Source organism: Vipera ursinii (genome assembly GCF_947247035.1).
Source record: "Vipera ursinii genome assembly, chromosome: 1".
NCBI lineage: Eukaryota > Metazoa > Chordata > Lepidosauria > Squamata > Viperidae > Vipera > Vipera ursinii.
The window spans coordinates 305,664,262-305,685,234 of NC_139512.1; the positions used below are offsets into that span (position 1 = coordinate 305,664,262).

The 20,973-nt window shown below is 44.7% G+C and overlaps 1 protein-coding gene across 3 annotated transcripts in view; it reads left to right on the forward strand.

Annotated features, from left to right (window-relative positions):
• The window catches only part of AIDA (axin interactor, dorsalization associated), a 33,640-nt gene extending 14,539 nt beyond the window's left edge, over positions 1-19,101 (forward strand). Inside the window, exons 4-12 of one of the 3 annotated variants that reach the window (XM_083355990.1) lie at positions 9,478-9,532; positions 10,580-10,643; positions 11,179-11,285; positions 13,846-13,857; positions 15,273-15,395; positions 17,022-17,144; positions 17,505-17,622; positions 17,872-18,058; positions 18,648-19,101. In XM_083355990.1, coding sequence (XP_083212116.1) covers positions 9,478-9,532; positions 10,580-10,643; positions 11,179-11,285; positions 13,846-13,857; positions 15,273-15,395; positions 17,022-17,144; positions 17,505-17,622; positions 17,872-18,013 — 744 coding nt within the window. In that variant the 3' untranslated portion in view covers positions 18,014-18,058; positions 18,648-19,101. The remainder of the gene's footprint in view (positions 1-9,477; positions 9,533-10,579; positions 10,644-11,178; positions 11,286-13,845; positions 13,858-15,272; positions 15,396-17,021; positions 17,145-17,504; positions 17,623-17,871; positions 18,059-18,647) is intronic. The other 2 variants (XM_083355992.1, XM_083355991.1) reach the window with 2 other exon arrangements.
• The last annotated feature ends 1,872 nt before the right edge of the window (positions 19,102-20,973 follow it).

Below are 20,973 nucleotides of genomic sequence, written 5' to 3' on the forward strand. Positions count from 1 at the left end.
CTCTTCTCAGCTGTGTGAGCCCGAGAGTGCGGAGGATGATGACCCACAGCTGGCCCTGTTCAAGGACGCCCGACGCAGGAGGCAGACGAGCAGGGACAAACAAAGAAAGGCTATGGGACTCCTCGGGAGGAGGCACAGGGAGACCACGCCCTGAGCTCTCTATAAAAGAAGTGTTTGGGGAGGGGCTGGTTGCTGAAAGCAACTTTTCCGTTTGAGAAGTCAAGCTCTTGTATTCTTGTAACAGTGTAATTAAAACTTGGCAGAAGCCTTTTGGTCTTGGACGCTTTCCAGACTCTTCTTTTGATTAGGGGTGCGAGAAGAGGGCTGGTTCAGAACACCCATGGCACTGTAGCTAATCTCCCTGGTCGTGGATGGAAGAGAAAAATTGATGAAAGGCTGCAACGCAGGATAGTCCGGATGGTGGATAAGCAGCCCCAAACAAGTTCCAAAGGAATGCAAGCTGTCCTGCAGGCTCACGGAGCATCAGTGTCAGCGCGAACTATCCGTCAACATTTAAATGAAATGAAACGCTATGGCAAGAGACCCAGGAGGACCCCACTGCTGACACAGAGACATAAAAAAGCAAGATTACAGTTTGCCAAAATGTACTTGAGTAAGCCAAAATCTTTCTGGGAAAACGTCTTGTGGACAGATGAGACCAAGATAGAGCTTTTTGGTAAAGCTGGAGAAGGCCAAGGCCGACTACAAGAGGTTCGCCGATCGGTCGAGAAGGGATACGCCTCCATTATCGGTGGGGGATCGGGTCTGGCTGTCCACCAGGAACCTACCATCCACTCGGCCGGCGAGGAAGCTGGACCACCGTTACCTTGGACCGTTCCCAGTCGAGGCCGTCATCAACCCGGTCGCCTATCGTTTAACTCTGCCACGTTCCCTGCGCGTGCACCCCGTCTTCCATCGGTCCTTGTTGGTCCCCGAACAACCGGCTTGTCCACTTCGCCAAGCGGAACCTCCCCCATCAGGACCTCGTGATGGCGACAGCACCCCCGAGTACGAGGTCGCCAGCATCAGGGATTCCCGCTGGCTGAAAGGTCGCTTCCAGTACCTGATCGAGTGGAAAGGGTACGGGCCGGAGGACTTCACATGGGAAGACGCGACCGCCGTTCATGCCCCTGCGTTGGTGACTGCGTTTCACGAACAGTTCCCATCCCGACCGCATCCGGATCGGCAGACCCGGGGAAAGGGCCCTGCGGTGCGGGATAGTGTTGTGACTCAGGGCCAGCCTGTGGGTCCGACAGCCGGGTCCGATGTATCGGAGGACTCAGATGTGGGGGAGGAGGGAAACGAACCGGCTGATGATGATTTGGAGACTTTGCAGAGTCCTCAGCCGGGAACCTCTTCTCAGCTGTGTGAGCCCGAGAGTGCGGAGGATGATGACCCACAGCTGGCCCTGTTCAAGGACGCCCGACGCAGGAGGCAGACGAGCAGGGACAAACAAAGAAAGGCTATGGGACTCCTCGGGAGGAGGCACAGGGAGACCACGCCCTGAGCTCTCTATAAAAGAAGTGTTTGGGGAGGGGCTGGTTGCTGAAAGCAACTTTTCCGTTTGAGAAGTCAAGCTCTTGTATTCTTGTAACAGTGTAATTAAAACTTGGCAGAAGCCTTTTGGTCTTGGACGCTTTCCAGACTCTTCTTTTGATTAGGGGTGCGAGAAGAGGGCTGGTTCAGAACAGTTTGCTTTCAGCCACCCACCCCTTAATACTACGATGGAGCAGCTTCTTGCCGAGAATGACCAGCTCAACCAGCAACTCACCTTGCTGGCCACTCAGGTGGCACAACTGCAGGCTCAGGTACATGCTGCCCCCCCCACCCAGGAGGAAATGTCAGATAGCTATGCCGGATAAATTTGCTGGTAAACCAGAACTGTTTCCTGCCTTCCTGGGACAATGCCAGCTTTATATCAGCGTGAGAGCAGCTGATTTCCCCACTGACCGAGATAAGGTGGGATTCGTATTGAGCCTTCTGTCGGGAGATGCAGCTCGTTGGGGCACGCCTCTGTTGGCACAGCCTAGCCCTTTGTTGGATAACTTTGGGGGGTTTTGTGACCATATGCGCCTCATGTACGAGGACCCGATTAAGGCGCAGACGGCCACCCGACGCCTGAAAGCTTTGAGGCAGGGTCAGCGCCCTCTACAGGCCTATATCAGCGATTTCCGGCTGCTTAGCCAGGATTCCGCCTGGAATGAGGCTGCGCTCGTGGATGCCTTTCAGGATGGCTTGTCAGAGGAGATGTTGGATGAGCTGGCCCGCGTGGACATTCCCTCAGACCTGAATGGGCTGATCCATCTTTGTCTGCGGATCGATGCCCGGCTGCAGCAGCGTAAGAGTCGCCGTGCCACCCCACAGACCCCTGCCGCCCCTGTTGTGCGTGAGCCCCCAGTCCAGAGGGAGGAGCCAATGGAGCTGGGTGCCGCCAGGTCCCGTCTATCGGTGACGGAAATGGACAGACGACGATCAGAGGGGTTGTGTTTTTACTGTGGGGACCCTGGACATTTGGCTGCTTCTTGCCCGAAGAAGCGTCAGCGGGCGTCAGTGACCAAGCCTGCCCCGAGAAAGTCCCCTGCTTTGCTATCGGGAAACGGCCCGAGCCCGATCTAGACGGTGTGAAAGATCGGGCGACCCACAACATCCACACCGAGCGACGTTGTTCCGCCGGTGCCTGTGAACCTCCACGGCATTTGATTTTGGAGGCACGACTGATCCTTCCTGGCAAGCCAGAGGGGATTCCGGTCCATGCCTTAATTGACTCTGGGGCTACCACTAACTTTATGGATTCGGCCTTTGTGGCCAAATGGGCTGTTCCCCAGTGTCCAGTGGATCCGCCCATGCTTGTGGAGACCATCGATGGTCGAGTGCTCCTGTCCGGGCCTATCACGGCCGCCACGCAACCCGTGTGTATGGCCATCAGTACCCATGTGGAGGCCATTCAGTTCTACGTCACTTCGGATCTGCACTTCCCCGTGGTCTTGGGACTGGCGTGGCTCCGGGCGCATGATCCACAGATCTATTGGTCTCAGAACTTGGTCACCTTCCCAAGTTTGCAGTGCGTGGACCACACCCGCCATATCTGTGCCGGCCAGGTGGAGGGTTCCCCAGGGGTTTCCTTGCCTCCCGAACTGTCCGACTTTGCTGACGTGTTCAGCGAGTCAGAGGCGGACCAATTACCCCCGCACAGGCCCTACGACTGCTCCATTGACCTAGTCCCTGATGCGCCTCTCCCAGTGGGGCGTTTGTACTCCATGTCGGAGCCCGAGTTGGCTGCATTGCGGGACTTCCTGACGAAGAACTTGGCTCGTGGTTTCATCCGGCCCTCGTCCTCGCCAGTGTCTGCGCCCGTGCTCTTCGTCAAAAAGAAGTCGGGCGAGTTACGGCTTTGCTGTGACTACCGGAAACTCAACGCTATCATGGTGCGTAACCGCTACCCGCTGCCCCTCATCCCCGAGCTCTTGGACCGACTCCGGGAGGCTAAGATCTTCACGAAACTGGACCTGCGTGGAGCTTACAACCTCGTCAGGGTTCGGCCGGGTGATGAGTGGAAGACGGCGTTTGGTACTCGCTATGGACATTTCGAGTACACGGTGATGCCGTTTGGCCTGACCAACGCCCCCGCTGTGTTTCAGCATTTTATGAATGACATCTTTCGGGATCTGTTGGACCAGTTTGTTGTGATTTACCTGGACGACATCCTGATTTACTCCCCGTCGCGTGAAGCGCATCATCAGCATCTCCGTCAGGTCCTGCAGCGCCTCCGGAAACATCGGCTGTTTGCCAAGTTGGAGAAGTGCCAGTTCTACCAGGTGACCATTGATTTCTTGGGTCACCGCATTTCTCCTGAGGGCATCGCCATGGAACCGAGTAAAGTTGAGTCGTTGCAGAGTTGGCAACCCCCGCGTCGCGTGAAGGATATTCAGCGACTTCTTGGATTTGCCAACTACTATCGGACATTCATCCCTGGCTTTGCTGCCTTGACAGCCCCCCTCACCCGGCTCCTGCAGAAGAAGACTCGGTTCCAGTGGAACGCCCCCGAACAACAGGCGTTCCAAGCTTTGAAGGACGCCTTCATGAAGGAGCCCATCTTGAAGCATCCTGACCCGCAACGGCCGTTTGTCGTGGAGGCGGACGCCTCCGACATTGCCATTGGGGCCGTGTTACTCCAGGCAGCGACGCCCAACGGTACCCTTTTCCCTTGCGCGTATCACTCACGGAAATTGAATCCGTCGGAGCGCAACTATACCATCTGGGAGAAGGAGCTGCTGGCCATCAAGGCGGCGTTCGAGGCTTGGAGGCATCATCTGGAGGGGGCGCGGCATCAAATCGAGGTCCGGACGGACCACAAGAATCTGGAAAGCCTGCAGACCGCTCGGAATTTGAACCAACGCCAGATCCGGTGGTCCCTCTTCTTTGCGAGGTTTGACTTCCGGGTGCGGTACATACCAAGCGGGCACAACCAGAGAGCGGATGCTCTGTCCAGGAAGCCCGAGTACACCCGAGTGGAAGACAAGCTTCCGCCCAGGACCGTGATCCCCGTCGAGTCTTTTGCTGCGGTGCGGGAGCCGGTGGATATACGGGCTCGGATCCGGGAGGCGCAGCAGCAGGAGGCGTGGGTGGCTCAGCGGAAGGAAGAGGTGGGGCCAGATTCGCCTTGGTCGGTCACGGATGGACTCCTGTATTATCGTGACCGGCTCTATGTTCCAGGAGGGCCACTCAGGGGACTCGTCCTCAGCCAATGTCATGATAACCCGGCTGCGGGGCATTTTGGCCTGTTCAAGACTCTGAACCTGGTCTCCCGTACATTCTGGTGGCCCCGAGTCCGACACGATGTCCAGTCTTATGTCACCTCCTGCGTCCCATGCAGGCAGGCCAAGTCAGCGACAGGGGCCCCGCCTGGTTTACTGCAGCCTTTGCCAACGCCCAAGAGACCCTGGGGGGCTGTGTCCATGGACTTTCTGATGGATCTACCCCCATCCTCCGGCTTCACGACAGTGTTTGTGGTGGTGGACATGTTGACCAAGATGGCGCACTTCATCCCCTGTCGCGGCTTACCGTCAGCTCGCGCCACTAGTCGCATGTTCATCCAACAGGTGTTCCGGCTGCACGGCCTTCCCGATAGAGTCGTCTCCGATAGGGGGGCCCAGTTTACAGCCCGCTTCTGGCAGGAGTTGATGCGGGCGTTGGACATTAAGGTTTGCCTCTCGTCCGCGCATCATCCTCAGACCGACGGGGGTACCGAGAAGGTCATCGGCATTTTGGAGCAGTATCTGCGCTGCTACGTTAACCTGCAGCAGGACAATTGGGTGGACTATTTGGCCATAGCCGAGTTTGCCTTTAACAACTCGCAGCACACCTCCACGCAGATGACACCGTTCTTGGCCAATGTGGGTTATCACCCTCGGTTTTTCCCCCTTTCTCCCGTGGACTCACCGGAGCCGGCAGCGAACGAATTCATGGCGGAGTTACAGGCGATCCATCGGTTGGTGCGACGGCAGCTGGAGAAGGCCAAGGCCGACTACAAGAGGTTCGCCGATCGGTCGAGAAGGGATACGCCTCCATTATCGGTGGGGGATCGGGTCTGGCTGTCCACCAGGAACCTACCATCCACTCGGCCGGCGAGGAAGCTGGACCACCGTTACCTTGGACCGTTCCCAGTCGAGGCCGTCATCAACCCGGTCGCCTATCGTTTAACTCTGCCACGTTCCCTGCGCGTGCACCCCGTCTTCCATCGGTCCTTGTTGGTCCCCGAACAACCGGCTTGTCCACTTCGCCAAGCGGAACCTCCCCCATCAGGACCTCGTGATGGCGACAGCACCCCCGAGTACGAGGTCGCCAGCATCAGGGATTCCCGCTGGCTGAAAGGTCGCTTCCAGTACCTGATCGAGTGGAAAGGGTACGGGCCGGAGGACTTCACATGGGAAGACGCGACCGCCGTTCATGCCCCTGCGTTGGTGACTGCGTTTCACGAACAGTTCCCATCCCGACCGCATCCGGATCGGCAGACCCGGGGGAAGGGCCCTGCGGTGCGGGATAGTGTTGTGACTCAGGGCCAGCCTGTGGGTCCGACAGCCGGGTCCGATGTATCGGAGGACTCAGATGTGGGGGAGGAGGGAAACGAACCGGCTGATGATGATTTGGAGACTTTGCAGAGTCCTCAGCTGGGAACCTCTTCTCAGCTGTGTGAGCCCGAGAGTGCGGAGGATGATGACCCACAGCTGGCCCTGTTCAAGGACGCCCGACGCAGGAGGCAGACGAGCAGGGACAAACAAAGAAAGGCTATGGGACTCCTCGGGAGGAGGCACAGGGAGACCACGCCCTGAGCTCTCTATAAAAGAAGTGTTTGGGGAGGGGCTGGTTGCTGAAAGCAACTTTTCCGTTTGAGAAGTCAAGCTCTTGTATTCTTGTAACAGTGTAATTAAAACTTGGCAGAAGCCTTTTGGTCTTGGACGCTTTCCAGACTCTTCTTTTGATTAGGGGTGCGAGAAGAGGGCTGGTTCAGAACACCCATGGCACTGTAGCTAATCTCCCTGGTCGTGGATGGAAGAGAAAAATTGATGAAAGGCTGCAACGCAGGATAGTCCGGATGGTGGATAAGCAGCCCCAAACAAGTTCCAAAGGAATGCAAGCTGTCCTGCAGGCTCACGGAGCATCAGTGTCAGCGCGAACTATCCGTCAACATTTAAATGAAATGAAACGCTATGGCAAGAGACCCAGGAGGACCCCACTGCTGACACAGAGACATAAAAAAGCAAGATTACAGTTTGCCAAAATGTACTTGAGTAAGCCAAAATCTTTCTGGGAAAACGTCTTGTGGACAGATGAGACCAAGATAGAGCTTTTTGGTAAAGCACATCATTCTACTGTTTACCGAAAACGAAATGAGGCCTACAAAGAAAAGTACACAGTACCTACAGTGAAATATGGTGGAGGTTCAATGATGTTTTGGGGTTGTTTTGCTGCCTCTGGCACTGGGTGCCTTGAATGTGTGCAAGGCATCATGAAATCTGAGGATTACCAAAGGATTTTGGGTTACACTGTAGAGCCTAGTGTCAGAAAGCTGGGTTTGCGTCCGAGATCTTGGGTCTTCCAGCAGGACAATGACCCCAAACATACGTCAAAAAGCACCCAGAAATGGATGGCAAGAAAGCGTTGGAGAGTTCTGAAGTGGCCAGCAATGAGTCCAGATCTGAATCCCATTGAACACCTGTGTCAGAATCCATTTAGATCATATTCATAAATGTATGTTTAAAACATTATTCCATGCATTTTTCCATCTCCCGAGGAGGAAGGAACGAATGTGGATTCAGCCTGCCTTAGGCATTTCAAAGATTCAGAGAAGCCTTTTGAACTGGGGGAACAAAAGGGAGGGTTAGGATAGGAGGTATCTGGCTTGTGTCTCCTTTTGAATTTGTAAGGAAAGAGCAATAACCATAAAAATCTAAAGTTCCTTTTCCCACGAAAGGGATGACACGAGGTAAATGATGGGGGGCTGACCAAATGGGGTTAGGGAAGAGGGGTTGAACAGGGAACTCTTTATAAGGTTTCAATTTGTAGAACAATATTAGATCCTGTCTTATATTCCCACAGCCAAGCATGTCGTAGTAAAGATTTCTTTTTGGACTGGAATTGGCTCCAAGAGTTTTGTCTTCCTAAGACATGGTTTGGGGTGGGTCCTGACAACCTGTGGAGAGATCTTAAAATTGCTGTTGGGAAAAGGCGCCCTTCTAATAAGAGAGACCTGGAGCAGTTTGCAAAGGAAGAGTGGTCCAAAATTCTGGGTGAGAGGTGTAAGAAGCTTATTGATGGTTATAAGAAGCAACTGATTTCAGTTATTTTTTCCAAAGGGTGTGCAACCAAATACTAAGTTAAGGGTGCCAATAATTTTGTCCAGCCCATTTTTGGAGTTTTGTTTGACATTATGTCCAATTTGCTTCCCCCCCTTTTTTTGTTGTGTTCCAATACACACAAAGGGAATAAACCTGTGTATAGCAAAACATGTGTTCCTGCAATACTTTTCTGTGAGAAATACTTGTTTTCTGGAAAAATTTCTGGGGTGCCAACAATTTCGGCTCTGACTGTATATTATTTATTTTATTTTTATTTTTATTTTTATTTTATTTATTTTATTATATTTATATACCACCCTTTCCCAAAGACTCAGGATGGTTTACAGGGTGATTAAAACGAAAAATACAAGAGTTAGAAACAATTAAAAAATTTATATCAATCCCTGAACAAATAAAAACCCCAGTTAAAATTAAAATTAAAATTCTCAGCCTGGGCCAGAGAGCTCAAAGAGCCAGGTCTTCAGGTCCCGGCGGAATGAACGGAGGTCGGGGGCAGTCCTAAGCTCCACTGGCAGCTGGTTCCAAAGGGCAGGCGCACCCACTGAGAAGGCCCTTCCCCTGGGTGTTATCCGCCGGCAATCTTTTTTACCGTATCCCAACTCCAGAAAGGCACAACTGGAGCAGTGTTTTGCGATTATTCTGCTCCTTTCATAATACATTATTCCAGTCAGTGGGAAGGGGAGGAGAGGAGAGGAGTCTGTGGCTGCACTCTTGTGGAATCCCATAGGGATGACTCCCCCCCCTCCTCCCGTTTTAACATTTATATAGTAAGTTATCACTATGTGTTATCTAATGGTTTGGAATCCAGCATCATCAATGGACTGAAGATATTCAGCTTTACATCATTATCCCAGATCAGGCTGGTAATTAAGTACTGTCTTCCTGGAGACTTTGAGATTCAGGATTACTCTTTGTCCATCAAGACACTATCTGTTCCAGTAGTACCTCTAAATGGGTCCTCCTGAACTTGTGGTTTCTGCTGGAACAGCAGACAGAAGTCATAACCAGGGAAGTCTTTGCCCAGTTTTGGCTGTTGTATCGGTTGTAGCCCTATCTGGGGCAGGAGGACATTGCTACAGTGACTCATATACTTGTCACCCCGTTAAAACTACTGCAATGTGCTCTATGTGACACTGCCTTTAAAGACAACTTGGAAGTGGTACTTGGTTCACAATGAGGCAACTTGTGCCTTCCCCAGTGGGAGCCCACTATACTGGTGCTATGGGCCTCTGATATGGGACCAGTTTATCTGCAGGACCACATTCTTCCATTGCATTTGGCCTAGTATATTTGATCTAATTGAAAAAAAGCTGCTAGTCATTCCCCGTTTTAGGGCAGTGAAAAGAAATGAAGTTTGGAGGCAGGTGGTCTTTTGGAATGCCTCCTCAGTTCAAATCAAATTCATGTTGAGGATCTCTGAACCATGATATCCCCTTGATTAGGTTAATAGGCGAACAGTGTGTGTGATGTTTTATACTCAATTATGATGGAATTTTTAATTGTTTATAGTCTCACATTTTATCCCTGAGGTCTGCAAAACTGCCACTGTTTAACTGTTGTAACTCACTACAATATAGCAATTAATAATAACTGCATATGTTAAATATTGTTTTTCTTATAGTCTACCCAGTCCCAGGAAGAATTTAAGCTGGAAGATCTGAAGAAACTAGAATCAAGTAAGTATTTCCATGTTTTTAATTACACTAAGAAATGGTGGTATAATAGTTACAATGGAAAAAGTATTAAAGAAATACCCCCCACCAGAAAAATGGATTTTACCAATCTGTATAACTTCAGGTTTTATACAACAGAGTGCCTTTCCCTTGCAAATAATTACATTATACTTTATGAAACTCAATCTATATAGTATCTTTTTTACATTTCTGTACATGGTTTCTGTGGACATGGAGTGTTCTATAAAGGCATCCGCATTGTGGGTATGGTGTTTGGTGAGTAGTTGGTTTATGATTTGTTTAGCCAGGTCAATGTCAATGTCAATCGAGGTGAAGAGGGTGGTAACGACGAAGGAGACCATAATTGCTTCCTTGTTGATCTTGGTGTGTTTGATGCATTGGATATCTACTGTTGCTGTGACATTATATAGCTTTGGGTTTTTTTAGGTGAATGGTCTTAATTTGATACACACACACAGTCATTATATACTTAGTATATACAAATGTACTTAGTATATATGAGAACTATAATTCTCTGACTTTCTTAATTGCATATGAACTAATTTGTTCCTGCATAATATTAGTCATAGATATTGACTAAGTTAAATTTACCCTTTTAGGACAGACATCTAATATTTTTCTAATCACTTTTACTTAATAGCAGTAGCACTTGGACTTACATAACACTTCACATTGCTTTAAAGCTCTTTCTAAGCAGTTTACAGAGTCAGCATATTGCACCCAACAATCTGGGTCCTCATTTTACCGACCTTGGAAGGATGGAAAGCTGAGTCAACCTGGAGCTGTTCAGAATTGAAGTGCTGGCAGTCAGCAAAATTAACCTGCAACACTGCATTCTAACCACTGCACCACTACGGCTCATATAGAAGTCTCATATTTAACATTTGCTAATTTAAGTAATCGTGTTAATGTATGGAAAATCTAATAAGGACTTACTGCTTTCTTACTGTGACTACAAGGATTAAGCCCTACTCTTTTTATATAATTATACAGAATTTTGATGGTAATTATTACTGTCTTTTCTTACAGTCTTAAAGAGTATTCTTACCTATAATAAAGAATTTCCTTTTGATGTTCAGCCCGTTCCACCAAGGTATGGAAGAATTGCATGCAGAAAGAACCAGTGTCAGAAATTGCAAAATTTCCATTTTTTAAAGCATCAATAGTTTTTACCTATCACTGAATCCTATAGCTCTATATTAAAAGTTGAATTTCAAGTTTTATTTATATCTTTTGTAGAAGTTAGAAGTCACTTTGCTTTTATACTGTTTTTCTATAGTTTGTTTTCTGCACTCCTAGTCTGTCTTTCTCTTTATTCTTTCTCTGTCTCGCCTTCTTTCTGACCAATTATATAAGTTAGTTTTTGTCTTTATTTATTTATTTATTTATTTATTTTATTTTATTTTATTACATTTATATACCGCCCTTTCCCAAAGGACTCAGTCTTTATGTTCTATAAAAAAATAAAGTTATATTAAAAAATTGCAAAATACAGGTTTGTGGAATGTAAAAATTCTGCCATTCAATTTTAAGCTTCTAATATTTGAATAGGAGGCCATAAATATTCCCAGTGTTACATTCAGATATACTGGTGATTCCTATCTAACTCAATTTCTCTTTTTAAAAAGGAAAATCTTAGCACCTGGTGAAGAGGAAGATTTAGAATTTGAAGAAGATGAGGAGGAAGGTGGAGCTGGAGCAGGATCTCCAGATGCATTTCCTGCCAGAGTCCCAGGTAAGAGGCCAAACTGAGAACGAGAATGTTGGAATTACAGTTTTAGAAACAGAAAATGCAAGGACTGGAAGCGGCCTTAAAGATAATCTAATCCAATCACTGACTGGTGCAGGAATTCACTCTAGCCGCAGCTACCTCCTGCTGTTACAATGTTTTTATCTGTTGTCCAATTAAAATCTATTTCTTGTACTTTAAATCCATTGTTTCTAGTTTTGCGTTCTGGAATAGTTTTGCCCCATCTTCTACAGATATTGGAACATAGCTGTTAACTCTCTATAAAGTCTTCTGTTTCCAGGTTAAAATACCCAGTACCTTCAAATGTTTCTCATAAGTTTTTCTTTTCCGGGCCTCTTTTCATCTTGTTGTCTCTCCAACCATATGCAAGAGTTATTTGGGGGGGGGGGAATCTGCAACTCTATGTTTGTTAGCTAAACCTCTTTCTGAGTAAGGAGAAGCTCAGCATGCCACTGCTACCATGTTTTCCCCAAAATAAGACCCAATCTTATTTATTTTTTTTTTGGTCTCCAAAAAGGTGCCAGCTCTTATTTTTGGGGGATGTCTTTTCCACAGTCTCACCTTGCCGTGGCGGCACCAACAGCCCCGCCCAAGCAGCCCACTTTTGTGGCCGAAAGAAATGCCTCTGCAGCTGAGAATGGAGCTCCAGATCGACAGAGGATTGACTCTGTAGCTCGGTTCATGGCAGCAGAGGCCTTTCTAGAAGCAAAATGCAGGCCTGGGGTCACCGCAGAAAAAGTGGACCGGCATGCAGGTGTCGATTCATGGGAGGCCTGGCTGCCATGGTAAGCGGGTGCAAAGCGCATGGGGCAGCTCCACCCCCCACCCTAGCTTGATTTTTAGGCATCTGCCTTACCCCCAAACTACGGCTTATTTTTGGTGTATGGCTTATGTTAGGCTCACCCCAAAAAATAAAACTAGGGCTTATTTTGGGAGGAGGTCTTACTTTTGGGGAAAACACGATATAATGCCTATGTGCTGAGATTGTATGACATGCCATTATTGTTAACTATTGTCCTTCATCTTCTGGAGGTAAGGTGAAGGACAGAGAACAAAGCAGAAATCATGGAGGTTTTTTTTAGAAAAACCTGCCCAATATCAAGAAGGCTTGCTTTATGAAAATCCATACTAATATTTTGTCAGCTCTCAAATTCAGATAGGACTTGAAGTTTACCATTTTATCAATGCATAGTCTTTATGGAAATTGGTGCTTCATAATTATTATTAGCCAGTGATTAAATAAGTTTATTGATTATAGATCTTTGCTAAGCACAAAAAAATGAAAGGGTATGATTTAAGCATGGCTAATGTGCATTGCTTCTCTGAGAGGTACTGACAGGTGCAATGAATGCACCCTACACTCACTCCAAAGTACTTTTTCCTCTTTGGATACAGATCTCTGATAATTTGGCTTAAGTGCCAAATGGATTGCAAGAAAGTTGATCAGGGCTACATGTTTGCATAGATAAGGCAAAAAAGCATGGGTGATTTTTTTTAAGAGAGGGGCTCTGTATTGGTGAAAAGATTTTCTTCTACAATTCTCCCACTTTACCCCAAAACATACTCCATGCAACAATCATGGTTTCAAAGTAGCCCCAGTTGTGCATTTTAACAATTTTATAAAAGCTCTGGAAAGGAAAAACTGTTATTTGCAATCAGTTGCTGATAAAAAATAGAGGCTTGAAGTAAAAGCCTGATGTGGCCTGGAACTGCATATTTCTTTTGGTCATATGTAGCCAGTAGCTGGAGGTTTTCAGACTCGATTTAAAATCTTGAAGGGGGGGGGCAGAGATGAAAGCACTAAAATTGGACCAATTTTGAACAACAGTAAATGTTTTTTCGGAAGTGCCATAGATCAGTCCAACAGTGAAACAGCACTAGTGGAGGTCAACACCCCTTGCAATTGGCTTTCCACTGACCAAATGTATTCTAGAGAACTGGTGAGATCTTTAAGATCTTATGAAGCTAAAAGAGGAAGAGTAGATAAACTTTATACTAGTTCTGTTGAAAGTCTTTTTATGCAATACTAGATTTAGCGCAATAATCCCCTTTATTGCAATAAATGATAGTTACTATTTTCTACAGTATGTTCATTGTCATGTATGAAACAGCTAAACTTCCAACACAAGCTTAAGTCCCAAGAAATCCTGTTTTGGGGATATATTCATATATTATATGAGTAGACTTTGCCATGAACCCACACGCATCATTCAGTTCTCCAGATGAGAATAATTGGGTACAATCCTGACATTTGTATGCTGACTAAAGTGGATAAATAGAATTTTCTAATGGTTGAAATACTATAGTGCTGAGATGATGCCATTTAAAAATGTGCAGATGAAGTTTGAAATAGCTTACACATATGATACTAGACTGTTTTGCTGACAGTGTAACTTCCATTGTACGTACTTCATTGTACAATCTATTTCTCTTCACGGATCCCATATTGCATTATTTTGCTGCCTAATCATTCATGGTCTTGTCTTATCTTCTACTTGCATGGCTCCATTGTGTAACCATGTGCTACATCATTCATCTAATCCAGGAGCCAATGAAGGTATGATAATGTTCTAATGCTAATAGTTGCTGTTTATTAAGATAATCATATTGCTGTTGTTTTATTATTTAACATTGTAAATATGTTACATTGCTAACATCTGCCATCTAGCTCTTATTTTTCCCCAAATAAATAGTACACGATGAATGTCCATCCTATATGCACAGAATCAAATTGTACAGGTTTCTGAATTGCTTTTGATATGGAGAAAATCCATCTTTTAAAAAATCAGTTGGCATGTGTGAAGATTGTAGAAAGTTTTTTCTATCAGAAATGTAAGCTTACTTTAATACACTATAATAGTTTATGCAGATTACTCCTGTATGTGACATACTGTTTACTTCAAGAGTGAGCAGTGTTTTGGACTTTCATTCCCAGTGCCCCAGCCATCATAGCCAATGGCAGTGGATTGTAGACTTATAATCTAGAAGACCAATTTTGGCTTTTATGTCTTATATTCCAGCAGTGATGATACTAAAGAATTTGGGTTACATCATAAAAAAAAATCATTTTTTTTAAATTCCCATTTATATCCCGCCCTTCTCCGAAGACTCAGGGCGGCTTACAATCTAAAGCACAAATCAATGTGCTTAGCAATAGCCTTCATTCTATGTATATGCCTGCTTATTAGGGCTTTCGGGGGGCCCCCCAAGCGGCATTTTTACAAAGTTAGCTTATTGCCCCCAACAATCTGGGTCCTCATTTTACCTACCTCGGAAGGATGGAAGGCTGAGTCAACCTTGAGCCTGGTGGGACGCGAACCTGCATTAATTGCAGGCAGCTGGTGTTACTTAAGGAGGCATTAGCCCACTGTTCCACCAAATGTCTCCTTCAATAAATAAAGGGCAACAGAATTTTGCTGCATTTATTTTTTACAGTAAATTTTAAACATACTAAGTTTCAATGTCTTCACCCATGCCTCACCTCTGAATATATGTATCATAAGTTAAAAACCACAAGTCTAAAATATCTGGAAGTTAATGTTTATCTCTGGATCTTGATGTGCTATAGACTTTGACTTTGACAATAATTCTGCATTTGGGTTTGATTCCTCCCCAAGTTGGTATTTAGCAAGTGGTTTTAGACTAATATTCAAAAAGAAAAGCCTTATGTCTAGTTTTGGCTCTATCCGAACTGTTAACTACTTGTCTCCTCATGAAGCATATGTTTCTGTGTTTATTTGCTCGTAGAGTACAGTTGACAAATTATTTGTGCAGGAACTGAAAGGATCCTACTATGAAAAGGATCCTACTTTTCCCAAGATGCTGTAATTTAAAATCAGGTCATATTAATAAATTATGCCAGATATTTTATCTTACGATGTTAGTATCAGCTATCTTTTGTTGACAGAATTAATAGCAAGAGAGAACGAAAGTATGCTGAATGACTGTTATTCTGGTCTGCTTTTCCCTCAGGTACTTTATTACCCAGATTACCATCTGAGCCCGGGATGACGTTACTAACTATCAAAATAGAAAAAATTGGTCTTAAAGATGCTGGGCAGTGCATTGATCCCTATATCACAGTTAGTGTGAAAGGTAGGTATATTTTTCTTAATTGATTTGGGTAGGCATGTAATTTTGATCCTTTTTTATCCAATATTAGCTAGAACCGAATTGGCAAAATATACCACTAGGTAATCAGCATTTAGAGTTTAAAATGTTGACATTTGTCATATTGGATTTCTTTTTCCCCCACGGAAACTCTTCAATATGCTGCCTTTCAGAACTGCCTTATCCTGATTCCTTGCAAGTCTTAACATATGAAAACTCCTGTATTTTCTTAATTTTATAATGAGTCATTTTGATTTAGCATACAGAGTTCTTGAAATTTAATTTGCCATTTACATATCAGCTAATTTAAAACAATTTTTTATGGATTAACTTCTGGTGGATAGTGAAAGGGTACAGTTAGTCCTCAATCTATTACCATTCAGTTAGAGTACATTCCTTGTTACAGTGGTGCTGAATTAATGTTGGTCATGGTGAGTAGTTACCAGCACACCCACAGTCACGTGATCATGATCTGGATGCTTAACAACCCATTTGCATTTATCAGTTGCCAAGCACTATGCGATCATGTGATCACCATTGGCAGTGTTCTCTACTGGCTTGCCCAGAAAGTCAAAGGGGAAGTTGCTGGATAAGTGTCTCCCACCTGTGCAGTCTCCCCTAGCCCTTCCGTGCATCTTCTCCATGCTACTCTGTGTATCCTTCAACAGTCCTTCTGCACTCATGCTAGAACCACACATCCTTCCCAACCACATGGCACTTCTTGCGCACCTTCCCCAATCTGTGCTTCTCATGCACTCAGCTTGCACCAAATCTCTTGTACACTTCTGCCATGTCTCACACATACTGTCCCCACACCTGCGTTGTACCCCTTAGCACCTTCCTCAACTTGTGTGGCACTTCTCACATACCCACTTGTACCCTGCCTGATTGGGCATTACCTCCCCCACACCCCTCACACCCTCGTGCACCCTTCTCAGTAGTGCCTCATTTCCTTCTCCGCTTGGCAGCACCCACTTTTTTGTCTGCCAGCCTTGTGCCCTTTCCTGCCTGATTTTGTTTGTGGAAAGCTGGGAGGAAGGTGCCTCACCTAATGACCATGGGATCTGGGACTTCAGGGATTGTCATTACTAAGCAATGCCTTTGCACTTTACAACCGCATTGCTTAATGTTGGAAATTCTGGTCCGAACTGCCATTGTAAGTCGAAGGCTATCTGTATTGATGGGTTTCCATCACACTTGGTTAAAATTAGTGTTGTCCTAAGTCTATTTTGTTTCTGCTCAATAAATGTTCCCCTAAACTGGACATATGGATCAACTTTCTATTAATACCTAATTTGGAAAGCATGTGTCACCTTTCTCAGAAAATGTGCACTGAGAAGGCCAAATAAGTAAAGTTACTTTACCATAACCACACCTCAGTATTGGTTACTCATGATTACTGCCATGTTTTTGGAAGTGACAGTCCTGTAAAGAATCTTGTGTAAAAAGATATTGTTTGAATGCTTACAAAAAGAAACAATCTTTTCCTTAGACTTTTAGATCATGAATATAATGACGCTAGGGGAACAGATCAAAGTACTCCTTGTTCAATATACCAAATGTCACAACAGTTTTCCCCCTACTTAATGCTTAAATTTTATTCTCGGACAGATCTCAATGGGATAGATCTTACACCTGTGCAGGACACCCCTGTTGCTTCAAGAAAGGAGGACACTTACATTCATTTTAATGTGGACATTGAAATTCAGAAACATGTTGAAAAATTAACAAAAGGTTTGTTGCATGAAGACTTGAAAATCATGTTGAACTGTGATCAATAGGACAAAGTATAATTTAGATCAATAACTTGGATAGGAGGCAGATATGCTATCCCCAGGAAAATTGGTTACCTTAACCAAACTACTCAAAAAAATTTAAAGATGTTATTTATGATTTGGAATGGGAGCAGATCAAATGATAGTGCCTTCAGACTTCTTAGGTTGGTTCTTTGCAAAGGTTCAGAATCTTCAATGAGGATCATTTTTCCTCAAGGCAGTTCTAACAATTTTGTATTAACTATGTTGTCTATAAAGAAGTACAGTGATGTAATTTGAAGAGTGTTTCAGATTTTTTTTTCTCTCTTCTACCTTTCAGGTGCAGCTATTTTCTTTGAATTTAAACACTATAAACCCAAGAAAAGGTTCACCAGCACAAAGTGCTTTGCCTTTATGGAGATGGATGAAATTAAAGCTGGACCAATTGTTATAGAACTGTAAGTAAGTGTGTGCATGAACCACAACAAACAATGCATTCCAGAACTTCTGCTAAACTCTTTCAGTTCAGTCAGAAGCAAAATCTGGAATGTTTTGGTGGTCCCAGACTTTGGTGCAAAACAAATTAGGGATGATTTTATGGTGCAAGTATGATACAATGAGTATGCATCATCTTCTCTGATCATCAGTGTTGCATGGGTCCATCCACCTGCCTCCTATCTTCTCCATACCTTCTCTCTCCACTCCAGCTGCTGCTATCTACATGTCCCGTTGCCAAGAAAATCCCTTACATGCTGTTGTATTTCCCCAGAGCTGTGTATTTCAATCCATATTCAGAACAAAACATTTCTGTTTTATTCCATGTACAGCCAAAATTTGAGTTTTAGTTGAGACATGGACTGTCCAAAAACAAAAATTCTATGCATATCTCTAAATGTAAGTAAACTTTTGCATAAAATAGGCATCCATATCTTTATTATACAAATTAGGGTTGAAAGTTATGCTTGGAAATAGTGTACTTTATTAATTTTCTTCCTGAATACAAAGAAAAATGCTAAGTTTCCAAAATGCTTCATTTGTATATTATTTTATGGTGGCTAAGGTATATCTTAGCTTTGAACCCAAATAAAAGTGTGCATGTTTAAAAGATCTGAAGGGTTTTCCCCCCCTCCAAAATGTAATATTCAGAATAGATATTAGATTATGTGTTTGTGATTCTGAAACCACTTTAACTACTTTGGCTTAATTTAGAAGAAAACCAGTAGAGAGAAAAATGAAAGAATGATTAAATGATTATCTGAATAATTAGTCGTTCTAGAGACAGTTTTATACCAAACAAGTACCACTGAATTTAAATGGGACAATTATTGTGGTGGTAGAAATTAGAATTAAGAGTTCTAGCTATTGGTTTAACTTGGCTTTTCAAATTGTACAAAATCCTTTAAAGTAAGAAAATAATTATCTGGGGTCGCTTCCTAAACAGCATTAAGATTAATTCTGATATTTACTCTTTTTATCATTATAGGTACAAAAAACCCACTGATTTTAAGAGGAAGAAACTTCAGTTGTTGACCAAGAAGCCACTTTATCTTCACCTTCATCAAACACTGCACAAAGAGTGACTTTTGTGAACTGAACCACTTGCCATAAATTCATAGTAGCTGCGTATGTAGCACTTGTCTTTCAGGAGGAAGGAAGAATGGATGCATTTACCTTGTGGTCACAAATGACCATCAATGCTGCACAGCAGTGGATCAAGTAGCCACGCTCTGCATCCAAGCCCAGTTTTCTTTGGAATGTATATTTTTAATTCAGATGTTCCAAAGTGTGTTGCAAGTTTTTCATAAATGGGCCGGTTATTAAGTTCAGTTCTGTAACTTGATTTCTACAGATATATCAGAACCCTTAATTAAAGCAGTTGAGGAATCCCCGTCTGCCAAACCTGATACAGCAATAAAGATATGCCAGTATCAAAAAAACTTTTACGCTTCTACTGTATTTTGTTTGTATCAGTTTCATAAGTGCATTATATTTGTTCTGAAAGTTAGTAAATGCATTACAGTTGGTCCTCAGCTTACAACGGCAATTGGGGCCAGAATTGCCATTGCTAAATGACTTGGTCATATAGTTGTGCAACGTCACATTACCATGTTGCTTAACGATGGCAATCCAAGTCATCCTGGTTGTTGTCATTAAAGGGAGGACCTCATGTGACCTTGACTTCCAACTTCCTGCTAGCTTTCCCATTGACTTTGCTTGTTGGAAGCCAGCAGGAATGTGAGAAATTATGACCATGTGAACCTGGCTCACTGTAACATCATAATCATGAGCCAGGAACCTGGATCACAATCGTGATCATGGGGGCAATGCAATGACCAGAACTCCAAGGGTCCATCATATAGTTAAGTGCCATTCATTCAGTTCAGTTCCATCATAACTTTGAACGGTAGTTGAATGAATGGTCATAACCGAAGGACTACCTGTACACTTGTTCCAGATAATTTCAACGGCTATAGAATTTTACTGTTGGGAATAGGCTGCAACTAATGGTTTAATTTTATGTGTGTGCTGCAGCTGCCCAAAAAGCCAATGCAGTGCTAGGCTGCATTATGTTGTGATTCAGGGTCAGCCTGTGGGTTCGGCAGTCGGACAACTCAGAGGAGGAGGGGGGTGTTGAAGAGCTTGCTGAGAATAATATTGAGGTTCCACAGAGCCCTCAGCCAGGCCCCTCCCACCTGGTCATGACGCAGACCCAGCTGTGTGAGCCTGACAGTGTGGATGAAGATGACCCACAGCTGGCCCTGTTCAAGGACGCCCGACGCAGGAGGCAGTCAATCAGGAGTAAACAGAGGAAGGCAATGGGGCACCTCGGAAGGAGGCAGAGAGAAGCCACGCCCTGAACTGTATAAAAGGGGAATGCGTGGGAGGGCTGGTTTGCTGAAGGCAACTGCTTGAATAGCTCCTGTTTCATGGTTCGTGTCTCATTCTGTTTGCTTTTGTGTCCATAAATTTGGCAGGCTTAGTTCCAGCCTCTTGCCTTCTTGTAAAAGGGATTGTCCCTGCCTTTTCTGCAGGGCTGGTAGCAGGCTGGTACAGAACACATTAACAGGAATAGAATCAAGATCACGTGAAGTATTAATACCACTTTACAATGCCTTGGTAAGGCCACACTTGGAATTCTGCATCCAGTTTTGGTCACCACAATGTAAAAAAGATGTTGAGACTCTAGATTACAGAGAAGAGCAACCAAGATGATTAGGGGACTGGAGGCTAAAACATGAGGAACGGTTGCTGAAATTGGGTATGTCTAGTTTAATGAAGAGAAGGACGATGGGGAACATGATAGCCATGTTCCAATATCTCAGGGGCTGCCACAGAGAAGAGGGAGTCGAGCTATTCTCCAAAGCGTCCGAAGGCAGGACAAGAAGCAACGGATGGAAACTAATCAAGGAGAGAAGCAACCTAGAACTAAGGAGAAAGTTCCTGACAGTTAGAACAATTAACCAGTGGAACAACCTGCTTCCAGAAGCTGTGAATGCTCCAACACTGGAAGTTTTTAAGAAGAGACTGGACAGCCATTTGTCCGAAATGGTATAGGGTTTCCTGCCTGAGCAGGGGGTTGGACTAGATGACTTCCAAGGACCCTTCTAACTTTATTATTATTATTTTTAAGACAAACTGGGTGATTATAAAAGAAATGAATCCATCCTAAATTGCTCTAAGAAAAAAGCTGAACACTGCTTCCAGTTTCTAAATTTACACTACATTATGTGCCTAAAGATGCTATCTATATTAGGGGGATGTACAAATGTCATGAATTATGCATCTTATTTCTGGCTATTAATATCTAA